The 22,896-nt window shown below is 45.6% G+C and overlaps 1 protein-coding gene across 1 annotated transcript in view; it reads right to left on the bottom strand.

The window, feature by feature from the left end:
- Positions 1-269: 269 nt before the first annotated feature.
- The window catches only part of MOB3B (MOB kinase activator 3B), a 105,268-nt gene continuing 82,641 nt past the window's right edge, over positions 270-22,896 (bottom strand). The window contains exon 4 of the mRNA XM_064139982.1: positions 270-350. Coding sequence (XP_063996052.1) covers positions 321-350 — 30 coding nt within the window. The 3' untranslated portion in view covers positions 270-320. The remainder of the gene's footprint in view (positions 351-22,896) is intronic.

A 22,896-nucleotide genomic window follows, 5' to 3' on the forward strand; every position in this document is an offset into this window, starting at 1 on the left:
CAGTAAAGCTTTATCAGCAGGAACACACTCTGTCATGGCTCATGGCTGAAGGGCTTCATTTCCCTAATGACATAGCTAGAACTAACACGAAGCTGACTCTTTTTCTTCAGTAGCCCATGTTGCTCAGATGAGGTTCCCAGCAGCATATTCAGGGTTAAGAACAATGACAGTAGAGAGAAGCCTTTGGAAAAGTAACTGTAGTTCCCAACTTTCCTGCTTCCAAGGATTAACAAGCAGGCTCGGTCCATGAGGGCTGTCACATTCTTGAACTCAGCAGTAAGAAGGAAATTGGACTTCGCATTTCTTCAGTGGGTAGCTGTTCAGTGACACATTCTGGCCGTCATCTCTTTCTGTAAAAAGAGAAGAGGAGATTAAAAAGCAAAAGGCATTTGTTGCAATCTCTGCACACATCTCTTTCCTGTGAACATTTCTGGATCTCTGCAAATTCACGTGGCTTTATATCCCACCATGCTTCTGCTTCTCTCTGTCAGCTTCGAGGACAGTGAACATAACTGGCAACTGGCATAATTCTCCAGCCACATGATCCTGCATCTCATAAAAAAAACCAAAACCAAATAAATCAACAAATAGACAAAAATCCCAAACAACACTTGCAAAAGCGAGAAGCATTTTAATTTCATGTAAGAAAAAGGAATCCAATTGTTGACTCTGCAGCCAAGAGGAAGCATGGACATCACATGATCACAAGATGTTAGGGGTTGGAAGAGACCCAAAGAGATCATCGAGCTCAACCTCCTTGCCAGAGAAGGGCCATACAATCTAGCTCAGGTCACAGAGGAACGCAACCAGATGGGCCTTGAAAGTCTCCAGAAAAGGATACTCCACAACCTTCTTTCCTAGTCACTTCTGCCTACACATGGACCAAAGAGAGGCACGTAGACACAAATCTTTAAGACCTGACCAGACCTGTGGCATTTGCCTCTAGAAAGGGATCTTGGAGCATTTAAAGACTCCATTAGGAAGTGGGTTTTGGGATCCATACAGGATTTTACGTGATCTGATTTACAGGCACTCTGTTACAAACTCTCTGGTAACTCATTCTAAAAAACTCTTCATATTTGTCAGCATATTTTCTGGAAAGATGAATCAGATGATCTGTTGCCCTGGTTTCAGCTGGGATAGAGCAAATTTTCCTTCTCAGTAATGAGAACAGTGCTGTATTTTGGATTCAGCATGTGAACTGGTACAAGGAGAATGCTGATAATAACACTGCCATTTTTAGCTGTTGCTAGGAAAACAAGGACTTTTCAACTTCCCACACTGTGCCAGCCTGCAGATGCACAAGGAGCTGGGAGGGACTGTGCTCAGGACAGCTGACCCCACCTATCCAGAGCGATACTACATACCATTGAACATCCTGCCCAGTGTTTAAAGCAGGGAGAGCTGACACAAGGGGAGAGATCACTGCTTTAGAATCAGTTAGTGTGTGGTGAGCAATAGTACTGTGCTTCACTTGTCTTTTCTTGAATTTTATTTCACTCTTTTTTTTTTTTTGTTATATGACTTTTCATCATCATCATCATCATCATTATAATATTATATTTTAGTTATTAAACTGTTCTTCCATCAACCCATGAACTTCACATTTATTTTCAGTTTTCTTCTCCATCTCACTGAGACAGGGGAGAAGCGAACAAGGAGCTGCACCATGTTTCATTGCTGCCTGGAGTTAAACACAACATCTGTCCAACAGCCATGACACAAATGTGTGCTATTTTCTGTCAAGACTCAAGGGCTGCCACATGAATGGGTCACCACAACTGTGTATGTTGTCTCTTTCATAATGTCTCCAGGCTGCACAGCATTTCCCTTGGAAAATCTATTTTGCTTTACCAAGTTATTAGAAGTTCCTGAAAAAAAAATCTTAGTTTGCTTGAATAATTTGTCCAATAACTTATAAGACCATTACTGTATCTCTGTGCTCAACAGACCATTTCTCCAGATAGAATCTTATGCAGAATTGTAGGACTTTTTTCTCCGTTCCAGAGCTTTTATTAGATTTCATTACTCATAGACCCATAAACTATCTTGCATCACCTGTTTTGCTGTCAAGCATGTAACAGAATGCAACACTGCCATCTGCAGCTGCTACAAAGACAGTGGTAATTAGTACAGTAATTTATACAGTAATGTGTGAACTCCACGAGTCTGAACTAGTAGTTGCTTCTTCTCTAATTTGTTAAAGGTGATAACTGTAAGGAAATATTCATGGCAAAATCTGTCCCTTTTTCTCTAATGTTCTGGGAGGGCTACATGGGGGAGGGTTGATTTTCTTTAAAACAGTTGCAATTAGGCTTATTCCTTCAGAGCAACAAACACTAAATAGACTAGACTAGACTAGAATCAACCAGGTTGGAAGAGACCTCCAAGATTATCCAGTCCAACCTATCACTCAGCCCTAGCCAGTCAACTAGACCATGGCACTAAGTGCCACATCCAGTCTTTTTTTCAACACTTCCAGGAATGGTGACTCCACCGCCTCCCTGGACAGCCCATTCCAATGGCAAATCACTCTCTCTCTGAAGAACTTCCTTGTCATACCAAACCTATACCTCCCCGGCACAACTTGAGACTGTGTCCCCTTGTTCTGTTGCTGGTTGCCTGGTAGAAAAGACCAACCCCCACCTGGCTACAACCTCCCTTCAGGTAGTTGTAGACAGCAATGAGGTCTGCCCTGAGCCTCCTCTTCTGCAGGCTAAACAACCCCAGCTCCCTCAGACTCTCCTCATAGAGTTTGTGTTCCAGGCCCCTCACCAGCCTTATTGCCCTTCTCTGGACACCTTCCAGCACCTCAACATCTCTCTTGAATTGAGGGGCCCAGAACTGGACACAGAACTCAAGGTGAGGCCTGACCAGTGCTGAGTGCAGGGGAAGAATAACCTCCCTTGTCCTACTGGCCACACTGTTCCTGATCCAGGCCAGGATGCCATTGGCTCTCTTGGCCACCTGAGCACACTGCTGCCTCATCTTCAGCTACTATCTGCCAGTACCCCCAGGTTCCTTTCCTCCTGGATGCTCTCCAGCCACTCTATCCCCAGCCTGTAGCACTGCTCACGGTTGTTGTGGCCAAAGTGTAGAACCCTGCACTTAGCTTTGTTCAGTCTCATCCCGTTAGCCTCTGCCCACCCATCCAGCCTGTCCAGGTCACTCTGCAGGGCTCTCCTACCCTTTCACAGATCCACACCTGTTCCTAGCTTGTTGTCCTCTGCAAATTTACTGATGCTGAACTCAGTCCTCTGGTCCAGATCATCAATAAAGATATTGAACAGGACAGGGCCCAGCACTGATCCCAGCAGAGACACCACTAGTGACTGGCTGCCAACTGGATGTGGTACCAGTCACCACCACTCTCTGGGCTGAACCCTTCAGCCAGTTCTTGACCCATATCAGAGTGAATATGTCCAAGCCATGAGCTGCCGGCTTTGCCAGGAGCTTGTTCTGGCAGTTGGTGTCAAAGGCTTTGCTGAAGCCCAGGTAGACTACATCCACAGCCTTCCCCACATTCACCAGGTGGGTAAGCTGATCATACAAGGAGTACAGGTTGGTCAGGCAGGACCTGCCCTTCTTAAACCAATGCAGAATTGAGAATCACAGGATTGTTTTGGTGGGAAAAGCCTCTACAATGATCACATCCAACCATCAACCCAACACCACTATATCTATTAACCATGTTCAGAGTGCTATGTCTATATATTTTTTTAACACCTCCAGGGATGGTGACTCTACCAACCTTTCTGGACAGTCTGTTTCAATGCCTGCCTACTCTTGCTGGTAATATCCAACTAAAACTTCAGTTCAGTACACTGCTGGACAGCTTCCTATTGGTTTTGTATATAAGCACACACAAAAAGCCTCTCCTTCGTCTTTTGTTGAGAGAACAGTCAAGATGAGGTCTCACCAGGGCAGAGTAGAAGGGGAGGAGAACCTCCCTTGATCTGCTGGACACACTCCTCCTAATACACCCCACTGGCCTTCTTGGCCACAAGGGTACATTGCTGTGCCATGGCTAACTTGTTATCCACCAGGACCCCCGGGTCCCTCTCCACAGGACTGCTTTCCAGCAGATCACCTCCCAGCCTGTACTGGTGCAGTTTGTTATTCCTCCCCAGATGCAGGACTCTGCACTTGTCCCTGTTGAACTTCATCTGCTTCCTCTGTGCCCAGCTCTCCAGTCTGCCCAGGTCTCTCTGGATGGCTGCACAGCCTTCAGCTGTATCAGCCAAGCCTCCTAGCTTGGTGTCGTCAGCAAACTTGCTGAGCAGACACTCTGTGCCCTCGTCAATGTCACTGATGAAGATGTTGAACAGAACTGGTCCCAGCACTGATCCCTGGGGGACACCACTAGTCACAGCTCTCCAGCTGGACCTGGCACCATTGACCAGCACCCTCTGAACTCTAAGACTGTAATTGAGTGGGGCCTGTTATTCTCCCTCATCTCCTACTGCCAGCTGGCAAACCTAGGGATGATGTGACAACAGTTTGCTTTAGCCCATAGACAATTGTTCTAAACATGATGAGGGTTTAAGTGTCTCAGCAGAGCAGTGGCTAGAGGAAACAACAGCTTCCTCAAGTACACTGGAGGCAAAAGCAGACTAGAGGAAATGTGGGCCTACTGCTGAATGAAGTGGGTGTCCTGGTGACACAGGACACAGAGAAGGCAGAGGTGTTGAATGTCTTCTTTGCTTCAATCTTTACTGCTAAGGTTAGCCTGGAACCATACACAATATTCCAGATGTGGTCTAATTAGGGCTGAGTAGAAGAGAACATCTCTTGACCTACTGGACCCTGATAATGCACCCCAATATACCACTGGGCATCAGGGCACACTGCTGTCCCATGGATAACTTATGAACCAAGGTCCTTCCCAGTGGAGCTACTCTCCAGCAGGTCAACCCCTAACCTATACTGGTGCATGGAGTTATTCCTCTCCAAGTGCAGGACTACACTTATCCTTGTTGAACTTCATCAGGCTTGTCTTTGTGCAGCTGTCCAAGTCTCACTGAATGACAGCACAGCCTGACAGCATGCCAGCCACTTCTCCCAGCTTTGGGACACTCCAACTCTTCATCTAGGCCATTGATGAACAGGCTGAACAGGACTGGACCCAACACTGACCTCTGACATACCTTTCCCTTCCTTGCTCTCACAGACACAAAAGCAAGCCACACCCAAGGGGAGTCCTACACATAGACAGAGGTGCTCAGTGATGTATCCAACAAAAAGATTGGTAAATGCTACCCAGCAGGCATATTGATCCTTTGGGTATTTCCTTCGTTAGGTTTTAAGATGTCTTTCACTTAAATGAGTCTCGATTATCATGATACGCAGGACTAAAATAATCTGTCCCACAATCAGTTTGGCTTCAGGGTAGTTGTTTTGAAGCTAAGGATAGCCTGATAATAATCCTAGTTGATTCCTTCTGAATTTGTATGGTGATGTTTGCAGAGAGATAATGCTCCTGTCTGCAAATGTAATCCTTTATCACTGGTGTTTTATCAACTGATTGCAAGCGAGCAGGGACAGGATCGGGAATCATACTGTGAGATAGACCTGTCAGCAGGGCTAGATCCAGGGAGATAGAACACGCATTGGACAACTGACTTGCTTAAAGGCATCATATTCCAAGGAGATGCTTTCACCTTCTGCATGCTTTGGTTTTTGTTGTTGTTTTGTTTTGTTTTTCCTTCTGTAACAGCAAATTAGAAGTCCTTCTGTGGCTGATTTTAGCATATATTACCCTATTAAAATTAGTGCATCCTACCCTATTAATATTAATATATCTTACCCTACTAAGGCTTTGAATGTGCTGCTTTTGTCACTGAGGTCACGCAGAGCAAATAATCAAACACTACCTCTAGTATCAGTTCTCTACTATGAATTGCAGTTTTGTTGCATATCCTAGGTATTTTACACAAAATACCTAGGGCAATAAAACCATCTCTCTTTTCTTTTTTTAACAAAACTGTCAAGTTCATGTGGTACTAGATTCTTTCTTTTGGCAATTAGAAAAATGTGACTGGGTGTTTTTCATTTCCCTGGCTCATGTGGTATTAGAAAGAATAGTAATAGCCCACTCCCACACTCACTAAAACTGAGTCACTTAATAAGTATTGTACAAATTATGAAAATATATTTAGTTAGGTAGCTTTCCTGAAACTTGTTACTAATAATGCCTTCACAATGGCCTTCTGATGTCAGCTAGACTACTGAATGAAGTCATTAAGTGTTACAGAAAGGAAATGATATATGTTTTTTGAACAGCTATCCAGAATTCCAAGTTGTTTTGAGCTTCAGGAAATCTTAAGTTTTGATGCTGTTGGGTTTTTTATGCAGGCATTTATGAAGACTACCAAGACTCAATCAGTGGACTGCCTCCGTGTTTCAGTCTAGCAAGGGGAGATGATCTATGTATTCAGAGATAAACAGAAGCACAGAATGTTAGGGGTTGGAAGTGACCTATAGAAATCCACCCCCCCCCTGCCAAAGCAGGATCACCTAGGGCAGGCCACACAGGAATGCACCCAGATGGGTCTTCAAACTCTCCAGGCAAGCAGATTCCACAACCTCTCTAGGCAGCCTGTTCCTGCACAACTGAGATGCTAATGCAGACAGAACAAAAGCATTTCCAAAAGCATTACAGGAACCACAGTGAAGGAATTCTCGTCATGGTTTCGTTGTTGTTTTGCTTTTGTTACTGTGTTGTTTTGTTTTGCAGTGCTAGTGAGAAAGCTTTTTCCAGTCTCCATTTGCTGCTAAAATGCAGAGCACACACAATCAGCAAAGACTCCTTTAGCTAACTGCTGTAAAACTGGTGTAAATGGACCCACAGAAAGTACAGATGGAAAAGCCTATTTCATAAAACTCTTAATGGTTTTGCCACTCTTGATTCTACCCACAGCTATTCTCCAGTGACTTTCTTTCATGGGACATAAACCATAACTCTGATTCACATCAGCTACAAGTTACTAGAACAGACAAAAGTATCACACTGTTACTGAGAAGCAATTTTGGCTCTAATTCAGATCGAAATTTAAACACAGGGGCAAGTCTATGTGCCACAAGCTCACATGTCAACACAGTATAAGAAAGACTTATGCATCCATTATAAAACAAAGGCTTTCAATCTTTCAAATTCCTTTTTTACATCACTGGTTTGGTTGGGTTTTTTTTTTGAGTTTTTGGTGTGGGTTTGTTTTTTTGTTGGTGGTTTCTTTTTTTTTTTTGGTTGCTGTGGGTTTTGCTTGGGGTTTTGTTGTTGTTGTTTTTTAATATATTCCTGCCCTGGAATGCTCCTGGTTGGTTGGTTGGTTTGGTTTAGCTAACACAATTGCCTTTTTCTACTCTTTTTTTCCCTCCCCTCCCTTGTTGCTGCAACCAAACCAGATACTCGCCACACTAACTGAGCTAGCACAGAGCAACAACCTATTGACTTGGCGAGGTGCACGCTAACTCATAAGAAACTCAAAATGAATTACCTAGTTACGTAAAAGATATGTGTCATGTCTTTTGTACTACAGCAAACCACAAAGAGTTTCGTTGCTAAAAAACAAAAAAAAGACATAAGGAAGAAAATGAAAGAAGTGGAAAAGTGACACATGCTGTTTTGGAGCTTGTTTCTGCTCTTTTAATGTCTTGCAAAATCTAAGACATTTGGAGAAAGAAGCTGCTTGAGAAGCTTCTTGTTCCAAATTTATTCTGGACTGTTAACTACGACTCTTTTTATCTTGCATTAATAATCCCTTTGAAGTACAAATGTGGTGTTGTTTATTGCAAACTGTGAAATGTGGATTAATTTGGAGAAGCCCTTTTCATTCAGCAGGGTGTAATTTATGTTCATTAGCTAACCTTTAAAACAGGGCTTCTGCGGTGTGCTCCTCAGCAGCAGTACACATCTGTATTCATGTACCCACAAAAGAGAGATAATTGTGCCCAAGCACGAGACAGCAGAGTGGTTAATTCAGAGCAGCACCAAGAAGAACCACTCCATAAACCTCTGACAAGCTGATGACACACAGAAAATTGTCAGTAGGAAAGTCCTTCTATTCTCAGCAGTGTGTGTTTGGATAGAGTACAATGTGATAAAAATAGTCATTAAAAACATGCATGCCAGAAACTATTAACTCAGAACCTCTGGCACCACGGTGCACCTTATGACTGCATTCTCTGATTATCAAAGCTGAATGTTACTCCTCAGCAATGTTGTCTGATTTTCAATAGAAACAAAAAATTAAGCTAAGAAGACAAATCAGTAATTTGGAAAACAAAACAGAACACCCCAAAAACCAGGTGAATGAAGAAAGGAACACTTTTACTTTAAAACACATGCTTGAAAGACTTCACTGCAGAAGTCTCATCAGATTATCCTAATTCAGCTGTATTCCACCTGAGCTCACCCTCATCAAAATGCCAATACTTTGCCATGTTCTGTTAAGCCTGCTACTGCTGTTTTTTTCCACTGTTGGAGCTGGATGAGTTATGTGTTTGGTATTTCCACCATACCTATGGCATTTTTGGCAAAGCATTACCTAATAAGTAAACATTTTTTTTTTTTCGTGATACAGACAAAGATGCAGCAAAGCTGCTACCTATTTTGTGAAAAGATGTATGGTTTGTAGTAAATTGGATGCCTAACAAGCAGATACTTGGGCCTCACACACTGCAGTGACAGAGCTGGGGCACAGAATCATAACAAAGATACCTGGGCCTCACACACAGCAGTGACAGAGATGGGGCACAGAATCATAGAATGGTCTGGATTGGAAGAAATCTCAAAAGGTCATCTAGTCCATCTCTCTTTGCAGTAGGCAGAGGCATACTCAACTAGATCAGGTTGCCCAGAGCCCTGTCGAGCCTCACCTTGAATACACCCAGGGATGGGGCCTTGTAGCCTCAGCAAAGAAATAAGCATAAAAGAGAAACTCCTAAGCGATCACCTGAGCACCCAGTTGCCTGCAGCACTTTTAATCAGCTCATCTGCTGGCAGCACTAGCAGTGCTCCAGCAGCCATTACTCAAGATAAAACAAACTAATCCCTACTTCTGTGACGCTGTCTGGGTGCTGCTTTCTCCTACTTCTCCCGCTGCCTTTTGCTGACCCCCACACAGCCCACCCTGGAAGAACTCCTAAGTAGGAGAGTTAAAGGATTCTTTTGTGTAGGAATGGCAGGATCAGAGAAACTTCCAACATTATTTACAGTATCTCTATTCCAGCACAAAGGTGGAGTGAGAGAAGAAAAGTAGAAAAACCACCAGAGGATGGCTATGCCAGGGGAAATTCAGGCTCGAGGTGAGGAGAAAGTTCTTCACCAAGAGAGTCATTGGATACTGGAATGGGCTGCCCGGGGAGGTGGTGGAGTCGCCGTCCCTGGAGCTCTTCAAGTCAAGGTTGGACGTGGCACTTGGTGCCATGGTCTGGCCTTGAGCTCTGTGGTAAAGGGTTGGACTTGATAATCTGTGAGGTCTCTTCCAACCCTGATGATACTGTGATACTGTGATAAGGAGAATGAGTTTGGGAAGGTGCATATGCTCAGATGCTGCTGAAATCCCTCCATTTGGTTACCAGGAGCACTTTGGTAGGGAAGCATCATCTTCTAAGCTGAATGCTGTCAGCACTAGCTCTGAGAGAAAGTACAGTGATGCTTGGCTCAGCTGAAGCTGGTTTCAAGCTCAAGTTTCACAGCTGTAGAAACTGTCATGTCATGGACCCACAGTGTCTTCTTAGTCCCCGTGACACAGGTAGAGCAAACTGAGATACTGCAGAATAGAGATGTAACAAATTTATTGCAAATAGAGGTACTTTACTTTTTCTCCTGATGCCACGTATCTGCAGGTAGAAGGCCTACTGGGCATGACCTGTGGCATGTGGTGGGGTCTGACACCACTGAGTGATGGACTATGACTTCAGTTTCTTGTCACTTAGCTTCAGGATCCAGCAGAGCCTGGGCCAGGCTCTTTGTGTCTGGACTCCTGCCGAGCAAATCTGTGAGGTGTAGAGCTTGGATTTGGAGCAAGATTTCTGTGGTACTGGACGGTGCTTTGAGGGTCACTGTCCACAGCTCTGTTCCAAAGCCACCACCCACATTTTTCCACCCTGTCTGCTTCAGGCTGCTGTGGGACATTCCTGCAGCAGCAGAGGTGACACATGTGGGGAAATCTCCCCCCGAGGCAACTGGGGGGTGGGTGATGTGGTTCAGGTAGATATAAGGGTCCTTCTTGAGGAATCTAAGCATTTCTGCCTCTCCTCCCCAGGAAAACAAGTGGCTATGGCCTCTCTCTTTTACAGTATGTGACACCAGGAAAGGGGAGCAGCTTCTTTGCTCTCAGTTCTCTCTGTCCTGATGCAAGAAGCCACCATTGCTGAGGAGACAGAGCAGACCTGCCCCATCTGCTGTGGTGCTCTGAAGGGTGCTGGTGTTGTCCAGCCATACCAACATCAGTATTGCCTGAGCTGCATCCTCTAGTGGGCAAAGAAAACATCAAGTTGTCCACTCTGCAGATGGCAACAGTGAGGTTTTCTGTGTGGGGAGACGATGACTACGCAGAACACACCATCAGACCCCCCACACAGCCGTCCAGTGCCAGCAGCCAGGTAGGCAGAGTTCCTGACGACCTGACATCCCACACAGCCTCCAGCAGCCAGAACTGTCCCCAGTCCTACAAGAGACCACTCCACCAGAGGCACTAGCAGAGCTTCACCAGCCATTAGTTAAGATCAAGCAAATTACTACCAGTCTGTGGAAGCATCCAAGAGGAGATGCATCCGAGAATCTTGAGAGAATAGGATGACACAGTTGCCAAGCTGCTCTCCATGGTTTTGGAAAAGTCCTGCAGTCAGGTGAAGTCCCTGGTGACTGGAAGAAGGGAAACATTACACTAATTTTGAAAAAGGGTGGAGATGAGGAGCCTAGGAACTACCAACCTGTCAGCCTCACCTCCGTGCCTGGGAAGATCATGGAACAGATCCCACTGGAAGCTCTCATAAGGCACACTTATGGACAGCATGGTGATTAGACATAACCAGCACAGCTTCACTATGGGCAAATCCTGTCTGACCAACCCAGTGGCTTTCTACAATGGAGTGTCAAGCAAAGACCAATGGATGTCATCTATCCAGACTTTGGCAAGGCCTTTGACAAGGTCCCTCACAGCATCCTTTCTAAGCTTGAAAGATATAGATTGTATGGGTAGGACTGTTCAGTGGATAAGGAATTGACTGGATGGTTCCATCCCATGTATAGTGGTCAATGGTCACTGTCCTGAGTTTGGTGATAAGTGGTGTTCCTCAGGGGTCCATATGGAGACCAGCACTGTTGAATATCTTCATCAATGATATACACAGTGATCAAGTGCACCCTCAACAAGTCTGCAGATGCCACCAAGCTGGGTGCTGTGGATGATATGCCAGAAGATGATGTCACCCAGATGGACATGAACAAGCTAGAGAAGTGGGCCCAGGTGAACCTCATGAGATTCAACAAGGCAAAGGTGCAAAGTCCCTTCCCATCATATTAGAAAACTCATGGCAGTCTGGTGAAGTTCCCACTGACTGGAAAAGGAGAAACAGCTCCCATTTTCAAAAAGGGAGATAAGGAAGACTCAGGGGACCCAGTCTGTCTCTCTTCAGTGCCTAGCAAGTTTAGGGAGCAGATCCTCCTGAAGGCTCTGTTAGAACACACTGAAAATGAGATGATTGGCAGCAGCCAACATGGCTTCAACAAAGGCAAATCCTGCCTGTAAAAATTTCGTGGCTTTTTAGGATGGGGTCACAGCATCAGAGGATAAAGAGCCACTGACATCATCCTCCTGGACTTGTGCAAGGCATTCAACACTGTCCCTCATGACATCCTGTTTTCTACACTGGAAGAGCTGTGAGGGATGGATCACTGGGTGGATAAGGAGCTGTCTAGATAGCTGCTCTCAAAAAGTTGAGATCAATGGCTCTATGTCGAAATAGAGACCTGTGACAAGTGGAGTCCCTCAGGGATCAGTATTGGGACTGGTGTTTAACATCTTGGTGGTAACACAGAGAGTGGGATTGAGTGCACCCTCAGCAAGTTTGTGGAGGACACCAAACTGTATGGTGTGGTTTACAGGCCAGAGAGAAGGGATGCCATCCAAAGAGAGGGGATGCCACCCAGAGGTACCTTGACAGGCTGGAGAGGTGGTGGGACAATGCCAACCTTATGAATTTCAACAAGACCAAGTGCAAGATCCTGCAGCTAGGTCAGGGCAAACCCAAACACAAATGCAGGCTGAGTGGCAAGTGGATAAGAGCAGTCCTAAGGAGTAGGACTTGGGGATGCTGGTTGACGAGGCATTTGACACGAGGCAGCAATATGGGCTGGCAGCCCAAAAAGCCAACTGTGTCTGAGTGGCATCAAAAGAAGCATGGCCAGCAGGCCACTCTATTCTGCTCCTCTGAGATCCCACCTGAAATACTGCATCCACTTCCAGATTCTCCAACACAAGAAGAACATAGATCTGCTGCAGAGTGTCCAGAGGATGGCCACAAAGATGATCAGAGGGCTGGAGCACCTCTCCTACAAGGACAGGATGAGGGATTTGGCTCTGCTTGGCCTAGAGAGGGCTCTGGAGAGATGCTATAGCAGCCTTCCAATACCTGAAGGGCACCTACAGAAAGCTAGAGAGCAGCTTTTTATGAAGGCTTGTAATTATAGGACAGGGGCTAAACCACAGCAGGGTAGTTTCAGACTGGACATTATGAGAAAGTTCTTTACTGTGAGGGTGGTGAAACACTGGAAGGGGTTGCTTAAAGAAGTTGTGGACACCTCATCCCTGCAAGTTTTCGAGACCAGCCTATATGAGGCTTTAAGCAACCTGGTCTAGTGGGAGGTGTCCTTCACCATGGCAGGGGGGTTGGAACTACATAACCTCTAAGGTCCCTTCAAACTTAAGCTGTTCTATCATTCTGCCACGCTACTCTGCTCTGGTGAGACCTCACCTAGAAAACTCCATCCACCTCTGGAGCCCTTAGCACACAAAGGACATGAAGCTGCTGAAGCGGGTCCAGAGAAGTGCCACAAAAATGATCAGAAGGCTGGAGCACCTCTCCTATGAAGACATGCAAGAAGAGTTAGGGCTGTTCAACCTGGAGAAGAGAAGGCTCCAGGAAGACCTTACAGTGCACTTCCAGTACCTGAAGGAGGCCCTCAAGAATGCTGTGGAGGGACTTTTGTAAGGGCTTGCAGTGATAGGATAAGGGGCAATGGCTTTAAACTACAGCAGGGTAAACTTAGATTGCATGTAGAAGTTCTATACTCTGGTGGAACACCAGAGTTGCACAGAGAGGTGGTGGAGGTGAAGGCCCCATCCCTGGAAACACTCAAGGTCAGGCTTGATGCAGTGCTGAGAAACCTCATCTAATCAGGGTGTTCCTACTTACTGCAGGAGGGTTGGACTAGATGTCTAGAGGTCCCTTCCAACCCAAACCATTCCATGATTCTATGAATTCCTCTTTCTCTGACTCACTATCTGGGTGCTACTTTTTCTCCCTTCTCCTGCCTGCCTTTCACTGCTCCCCACACCCCACCCTGGCAGGCATCAGCCTGCTGTGGGCACAGCCATGGGCACCTGGAGTCCAGTGTGCCTGCAGTCCCTTCATGTCCAAGGCCTCTTCTCCCACAGAAAACCCTATTGCAGCTGCACACCACTGAGCAGCACAGCAGATGCCAAGGGCAGGATAGGCAGGAGGGAAGCTGCCTTTGTACAGACCCAATGCCCTCACTCTGTCTCAAGTCTCTACCTCTACCCAGCTTCCCACACTTCTGTTCTGCTGTTGGACATCACCCAGGGGAACCTTACTACTGGGAATGGTCTCAGGGATGCACCCACAATGGGCAGGAGCATCTAAGCCATAGGTAAACACTGAGGCCACACTATTCGGCAGGTGCAGAGGGAACTCCTCAAGCCTAAGCCTTCACCAACAGCAAGGATACCTTCAGCTTTCACTTCACACAGGTTGCCACCTCATTTGGCCAGCAGAGAAAGGAGTGAAGAAAGTCAAGGTCATTCCAGATCCTAAAAGAGCTCCTTGCCAGAGCAGATACTCAGCTGCTGGAAGCTCCTGTCTCCTAGTTCAAGTAAAGAGACTCATATGTGACTCACTTCTCAGACCTGAGGTTCCTGGTGACTGGAAAAAGGGGAAATATTGTGCTCATTTTTAAAAAGGATAGAGAAGAGGACCTTGAGAACTGCCAACTTGTCAGCCTCACCTCTGTGCCTGTGAAGAGCAGGGAACTACAGAATCTTAGAATGGTTAGGTTGGAAGGGACCTGAAAGATCATCTAGTTCCAACCCCCTGCCATATGCAGGGAGACCTCCCACTAGAGCAAGTTGCTCAAGGCCTAATCTAACCTAGCCTTGAACACATCCAGGGAGGGAGCATCCACAACCTCCCTGGGCAACCTGTGCCAGTGTTTCACTACCCTCACTGGAAAGAACTTCTTCCTAACATCTAGTTTAAATCTCCCCTCTTCCACTTTAAACCCATTATCCCTCATCCTATCATTACAAGCCCTCCTGTAGGCCCCCTTCAGACACTGGAAGGCCAGCTTTCTCTTCTCCAGGCTGAAGAGCCCCAACACTTGCAGCCTGTCCTCATAGGAGACGTGCTCCAGCCCTCTGATCATCTTTGTGGCCCTCCTCTGGACTCACTCCAACAATTCAATGTCCTTCCTACAACATCCTTCTGGCGAAACTGAGGCAGTGTGGTCTGGATGATCAAGTAGTGAGGTGGATTGAGAACTGGTTGAAGGAAAGAAGCCAGAGTTGTGGTCAGAGGGATGGAGTCTAGTTGGAGACTTGTGACTACTGAGGTCCCACAAGGATCAGTACTGGGATCAGTTCTGTTCAATATATTCATCAATGATCTGGATGAGGGCACAGAGTGCTATCCACTTGCTACCACTGTTGTCTCTGCATTTAAATGGACCAACATTTTAAGTTATCAAAACAGCACATGTAAATAATATCCTTCTCTATTTTTTTCCCATTCAAGTGCTATTGTTTATGTTTTCATTAACAAAATGTTTATAAAAAATGGACTTCTGAAAAGAAAGCTCAGTGTGTTCACAGGATGTGACATATAAAAAGAAAGCCTTCTGGAAAATGTGCATAGCAGAATGCCACATTCTGCTGCCTTTTACCCCTGTCCTCAGAAATTTTGCAGCCATCAAGTTTCCAAAGTTATGTAGGAATCTGCTGGGATCCTGACTGTTTTTTAACATACTTTTGGATTTTTCTGAAAGAGAACAAACAGTGCCCTGTAAGAGAATATTACCTTGGCTAAAAAGAAAAAAATTACCAAATGGCATATACTGGTATCTCTGCAAACAGATTCATGCATCTGACAATTTCTAGCAGGTGGGAGAGAAAACAGAGTACTTGAAACCACACAAATCACTGCTTCCTACTCAGCACGGTCCTCTTTGCACATCACTTCCCACTGCTCACTGACACAATATGAATGTCTGACCTTCCCACAGCTCTGTAACTGGGTGACCACAGAAAGATGAAATATATTTGCCTTTGCCATCTCATTTTTTTTTAAGAACAGGAGTTTCAGAGCAAGCCTTGCACACATTCTCAGACCTTCTGTGACCTTGGATATAGTTATATAGCCAAAATGCCAGATTTTTTTTTTTGCATTACCTCTCCTCTTTAGAGATATAAGTTAAGGGTGTGTTAGTGAGTGATACTCAGTTGCTGAGAAAAAAAGAGCTAGATTCACAACTCCCACAAGTTTAACAAAAAAAAAAAAAAAGGGAAAACAAAGCATCTTGGGAGCCTTGGTCCTTTAAGCAAATTACACCACGTTCAGACCTCCAGATTTGACACATAAATCTCACCATGTTTTCAGGTGTTTGGTGGTTGGTTTTTTTTCAGTTAACTCTGACAATCACAAGGCACAGTGTCACAGCAGGCAAGCTAAAACATAAAGGTCTTTAAAAACAAAACATGATACTGCAATTCACACAGGTCACTGCTGAGAAGTTGGGCTAACTTACCCAGCTAAATGCTTTGCACTGAGATTTGGACACAAAGCTCTAAGGCCTCTGATCAGAAGGCTCTTAAATGACTTAAGTATGGATGCTGTTGCCTTTGCCTCTCCCTCTGACAGGCAGCTTCCTGCTGGGCAGGGTGGGGATGAACCAACACCAATTTGTGGTTTAATGCCTCTATGGTATTAACTTTACTGCTTTTCAGAATTTGTTTTTTTCTTCCCCAACCCTTTCTAGACATGTTGCTGCAGCTACACTGATCCTCAAGTTCTATGAGGATGCAGTGCAGCAGTAAATAGGCTCTGTAGTCAGCATGTCAAACCAGGCACCTGACGGTGGTCACCAGCTACTGCTAAAAAAGACACACTGTCCTATTCCACTGAGGAATGAAGGAGGAATTTATTTTCTTTGAAATACCAGAGAAACTTCTTCTGTGACCTGATGCTGCCACATTAGTTGGAGGCACTGTCAAATGACAAAATCCTTTAAGGGAGGCCTGACACACCTGTAGTAGTGCTCTAATCCTGCTGCTTAGCCTTTCTTTTCTGCGAATGGAAGCAATGAAAAGTGATGCTTGTCAGAGAAGGTACTCAACTCTCTTTTAGGGAAAATCAGAATTATGATCACAGTATCACACAGTATTATCAGGGTTGGAAGAGACCTCACAGATCATCAAGTCCAACCCTTTACCACAGAGCTCAAGGCTAGACCATAGCACCAAGTGCCATGTCCAATCTTGCCTTGAACAGCTCCAGGGACGGTGACTCCACCACCTCCCCGGGCAGCCCATTCCAGTGTCCAATCACTCTCTCAGTGAAGAACTTTCTCCTCACCTCGAGCCTAAATCTCCCCTGGCACAGCCTGAGGCTGTGTCCTCTCGTTCTGGTGCTGGCCACCTGAGAGAAGACAGCAACCTCCTCCTGGCCACAACCACCCCTCAGGTAGTTGTAGACAGCAATAAGGTCACCCCTGAGCCTCCTCTTCTCCAGGCTGAACAATCCCAGCTCCCTCAGCCTCTCCTCGTAGGGCTTGTGCTCAAGGCCTCTCACCAGCCTCGTCGCCCTTCTCTGGACATGCTCAAGCATCTCAATGTCCCTCCTAAACCGGGGGTCCCAGAACTGAACACAGTACTCAAGGTGTGGTCTAACCAGTGCAGAGTACAGGGGCAGAATGACCTCCCTGCTCCTGCTGACCACACCATGATTCAGGCTGTCCTGAGCTGAATAAATAAAAACCATTTGTTTGCTGCCTTACATTCAGCAGCTTGTATTTTTTTTAAAGTTAAAAAAAACCACAACAGTCATTAATGGCCTCTCCCACCAAAGTATATTAAAACCAGGTCTCAAGTTATATCTTAACCAGAGAGCTACACTTCTTGCAAGCAGGGATGGAGCACTTGGTTGTAGATGTTGAGACCACTTTAACTGAGATGAAGCATTCTATGAAGCAGTCCTGAAGACAAGGGGAAAACGTGTCTGGATCTCTGTTTCAGAGTCCAGGCTAGCATACTGCCAGTTCCATGTGAAATGAACAGAGCTAGGAAGCATGAAGGCACAGTGCTTCCACACTTCTCATTTTCACCAGTCAAAGTCCTAAAGCAACAGCAAAGGTAAGCAGTGAACACCAAGTTAAGAAAGACAGGAAATTTTGGTCTTCCTATTCCATTTGTGTATGTCAGGGATCAACCTTGCTGCTGGATAGAGGAAGTTGAAGTAGGAGCAAGCTCTGCTCTTATTACAACTCTTAAGTTCATGTCATACACTTTGCAAACACTGGCAAATTCAAGCTTACAATAAATACTTCTGTCAAATGCTAAATATTCTTGTATTCTATATGGGAAAGCTCATGAAGAGAGCTGTTCCTCAGAGGTAAGAAACCCATAACAGAAAACAGAAAGCAAGGCTTTAACCAACAGACTGCATTATGACTCAGCTTGTAAAGGATGCAAGTTTTTGTAGCAGGGAGGCCATGAACTGCTGTGTGCCATGTACAGCTACTTCCAGTTGCCCCTGAGACTGCTGCAAATAAATCACTGTGTACCAAAACTTCAACCAGTAAGAAAAGCACATGGTGGCTCTGCTCATACATTTAAGAAAGCAGCAGGAGAGGACAAGTGGCTGGTGGCACTATTTGGGATGTAATTGCAGACATACTCTTGGAAGGACCTGCCCTGTGCCAAAGCAGGCACACTCCTGAAGGGACTAGGCAATTCACACCAGAGCAGGGACACTGCAGAGAGACTGTTTCCTACCATAAACTCCTGGTGAAGTGGAGGAAAACAAGAAGCATAAAACAGTACACACATCACTGATCTCTTGCATTGTCCCTCACCAAAGAGATTAGGATTAAAGTCTACCAGGCAGCAAATTTGGAAGGTGGTTAGAAAAGATTTTTACTGAGTTAGAGCCTGGGGAAAAGAGGTGTTTCTTCACCAAGTGTCTTGTTTAATTGCCTCTTTCTTTTTCTCAATACCCAGAATTATAATGAAAAGGTTTGTTAATTGTTAATAAATCAAGTAAAATTCCCCAAACCAACCCTGATTTGTTGACCATGTGCTTACAGAGTACTCTGGCATATTTCTGTAGTCCTATATACTATATCATCCACTGTTAGAGAGAAGGGAACACAGGAATGAAGTAGAGGGCCTACAATTTGAATACTATGTTTCTGTGCTGAGGCAGCTGCATTAAGATTGCCACTGAAAAAGCACATTTATATGAAGCGTTTAAAATACCCCATCCCTGCAGTCACCTATAAAAGATGAGGGTAGGATGGAGATAATAGGCACCACTCCACTAGCCAGCTTTGGCCAGGGGAAGAGGCTCAGAAGGTGAACTATTGGTGGTGGGAAACAAAGCCAGTCACAGGGAGCCATCACAAAGCAGATGCCACATCCTAGAATTCAAACCTGAGATTATTTCCTGATAGTCACCCCATGGAGGCATGCCTTAAAAATCTCAGGAGAGTCTTACTGTGCAGACTGCTTTGTCTGCCTCTTAGCTACAGGAAAGGGCAGATACGCTTTTAGATTTCTTCTTTCCCTTCAAATTAACCAATTGGACACAAAGTTTTTTCCTCAGGACCACCTGATGGGTCAGTGACTATGCCAGTTTCCCTTTATGTCCCCACATAATACAGCTCTAGGTAAGACTCGGTGGTCTGTCAAAATAAAATAGTAATGAGGATGGGGGAAAAAAGATACTTATAATTTTAAACTATAGCTCCCTCTTTGACTGCAGAAAAGACAAGTTCACCAACTCCTGAATGGGAGGAGGAACACTGTCTAGCTCATTTCATAGAATCATCATAGAATCAACCAGGTTGCAAGAGACCTCCAAGATCATCCAGTCCAACCTATCACTCAGCCCTATCCAGTCAACTAGACTATGGCACTAAGTGCCTCATCCAGGCTTTTCTTGAACACCTCCAAGAATGGCAACTCCACCACCTCCCTGGGCAGCCCATTCCAATGCCAATCACTCTCTCTATGAAGAACTCCCTCCTAACATCCAGCCTAGACCTCCCCCAGCACAACTTGAGACTGTGTCCCCTTGTTCTGTTGCTGGTTGCCTGGGAGAAGAGACCAACCCCCACCTGGCTACAGCCTCCCTTCAGGTAATTGCATACAGCAATGAGGTCACCCCTGAGCCTGCTCTTCTCCAGGCCAAACATCCCCAGCTCCCTCAGCCTCTCCTCATAGGGTCTGTGCTCCAGGCCTCACACAGTTTTGTCGCCCTTCTCTGGACACATTCCAGCACCTCAACATCTCTCTTGAATTGATGGGCCCAGAACTGCCTCTTTTGACTTTATGACTTCTGCACTGGGCTGCAAAAAGCCAATAGAATCTTTCTAAAACAAATACTGTAAATCCTTCAGGCTAATATTACTATTAATATACTGCCTGCTTCCTCAATTATTCCCCCTTCTTGAAGCTGTGTTGATAAATCAGTTGCCTTTCTGTCTATTAAAGCATGTAGCAATCTGTTTATACAATCAAATCTTGGTCCATTTTCTAATTAAGGGAGATAATGTGGGCTCATTTCCTGTCATGGTGAATCTAGCCAGAGCACACGTTGCTCTCAACTACAGCACTAAAATTCAAGATTATTTATAATGTCTCCTTTTGTTTGGCAGCTCCTCCCATTCCCTCTGTCAGACAAAGACAAAAATACAGACATATGATTATTTTTTTTTTTTTGCATTTCCACATTGCTGATTCCCACCTGATTCAAGAACAGGAAGATGGAAGCAGGTAGAGCTTTGTCAGTTAGCTGACATGGTGCCTCCCCAATGGAGGTGAAACCTTTTTCTGGGAAGCCTTGTATCCCAGCAAAGTTAATAATATCACATGCAATGATGAGCCTAAGGATAATTTTGTGAAGGGTTCGGGGTAAGACTGTTCTGTCCAGCAGCCAAGAGGCAGATCTTGTGTGGGTTAACAGTACATGGTGTCAGCCAGCATATGTAGCAAGGCGTGGGAAAGAGCACACAGGAAGGAATGGAAGCTCTACCAGCTCAACAGGCAAGTTCTGTTGGTGGTCATCACCCTCATGGAAGAAGCTCAGCCATGGTTTCTGCCCAGCACAAGGTCATGCTCTCAATAGCTACCACAGTGGATGCAGGAACCAAGGAGGAGCTGTCCAGGTCACAGGCACCAGGAAGTGCCAGAATCTTTTACTTGTAACCAGTGGCAGTTACAAGAACTGCCGCATGCATTGTGAACAGCTGGACCACCTGCTCAGCCTGGTGGCAGGCCTGAAAGAGGTGGTAGAAAAGCTAAGGAGCAGAAGGGAGGATGAACAAGAGCTAGACTGGTGGAGATGGGTATTGGCCTCCTTGAACAGAAAAGTGGATACCCATCAGAGAGCAGGATGGATCAAGAGGTCCCTGTATCCTGCCTCTTTCAGACCAAAGGCAGAAGCTTAATTTGAAAGAGTGAAGGGAAGCAAATTTATTGCCACAGCAGCAGATGAACTCCTTTCTTATCCACTTTACCTACCCAGGTGCCTCTGAAAAACAGGTATGAGACTCTGGCTGCGAAAGCCCAGATAAATGCTGATATGGATGATGGGTGATCCATACTAGAGGTGTCTTCACAGTCAAAAAGGCCAACAGCCTGGATCACAGGACCACATTCACAAGGACGAAAAGAAGTGCTAAGTTGCAGGAGACTCCCTTCTGAGAAGAACAGAGGGTCCAATATGCTGGGTAGACCCTTCTTGTAAGAAAGTATGCTGTCTCCCTGGATCGCGGGTTAAGGACATCACTAGGAAAGTTCTTCACTCGATACGGTCCTCAGACTTTTACATGTTACTGATCTTCTGTGTAGATGGAGAGAAAGCATGACCTGCAATCCAAAAGCAGACTTCAGAGAGTTGGCATGGTGAGGGAATCTGAGGCACAGGTTATTTTTCTCCTGTTTGCTTTCAGGTAGAGCCAGTGACATCGGAAGGAACAGATGGATCCAGTCCAGGGAGATACATGGCTCTGTGGCTGGTGTCACTGCCACAGTTCTGGTTGTTTAGACAGTGGGATGGCCTACTCAATACCAGGCCTGCTGGCTTAAAACAGGAGACATCTTTCTCAATGGGGGGAGGCTGGTGTTTGCTCAAAAGGTTGCAAGGCTGATTGACAGGGCTTTAAACTAGAGGTGAAGGGGAAGTGGGATAATAACAACAGGCTTCTCTGTGACAAGCTGTGGGATGACCCGTTAGGGTTAGAGGATCACGGCACTAGTAAGGCACTTCAACCTACTGTCCTGAGGCATGCTGGGAACACTGCAGCACAGTCAAAGTCTTACAGAGATGAGCCAGGGGCACCTGAGGCAATAGGAGCCACCAGGAAGACATCAGTGAAACACTGTAAGTAAATACAGAGGTATTTCCCTAAGAAGGTGGCACAGCTGACAGCCCAGCTGAAGGGCCTCTACATGAATGCACACAGCATGGGCAACAGAGGAAAGTAGAAGCTACTGTGCTGCTGGAAAGGCTACAACATAACTGAAACTTGAGGGGACAAATCCTATGACTGGAGTAGTCAGTGGTTACAAGCTGTTCAGAAGGGACAGGAGAGGAAGCAAGGGAGGAGATGTTGCCCTCTATATTAAGAAATGGACAAGTTGTGAAGAGCTGTCCCTGAAGAAAAGTCAAGGGCAATTCAAAAGCTTAGGCACAGAAATTAGAGACTGACACAATAAGGGGAACCTTGTGGTTGGTGCCTACTGCAGGCTGCCTGATCAAGGAGAGTCCATTGATGAAGCCTACTTGCCCCAGCTACTGGAGGCATCATGCTCACAAGCTGTCATCTTGCTGGGGAACTTCAATGACCCTGACTTTTGCTGGAAAAGTAGCACATCAAGCTGTAGATGATCCAAGAAACTCCAGGAGCACCTCAATGATGACTTCTCAAGACAGGAAATATACAGCCTTACCTGAGGGGATGCACTACTGAATCTGATGGCCACCAGTGCAGGTGAGCTCATCAGGGATGTCAAGACTAAAGGCAGTCTGGGCTCCAGTGACCACACACTGGTGGAGTTCACTGTCCTAAGGGATATCAGTCAGACAAGGAATATAGTCAGGACCTTCAGTTTAGGAAAGCAAACTTCCAGCTTTTCAAGGATTTAGTCAGTAAGATCCCTGGGGAAAGTCTTCAGGAACAGAGGGGCAGAATAGAGATGGCAGGTCTTTAAGGACACGTTCCTTAAAGCATGAGAGCTCTCAATGCCCAGGCGTAAGAAAGTTTGATAGGGCTCTGAGCACTCTGATGTAGTTGGCAGTGTCCCCACTAACTGCAGGGGGGTTGGATTAGATGACCTTTAAAAGTCCCTTCCAACTCAATGCATTCTACAATTCTGT

Source organism: Pogoniulus pusillus, chromosome Z (genome assembly GCF_015220805.1).
Source record: "Pogoniulus pusillus isolate bPogPus1 chromosome Z, bPogPus1.pri, whole genome shotgun sequence".
NCBI lineage: Eukaryota > Metazoa > Chordata > Aves > Piciformes > Lybiidae > Pogoniulus > Pogoniulus pusillus.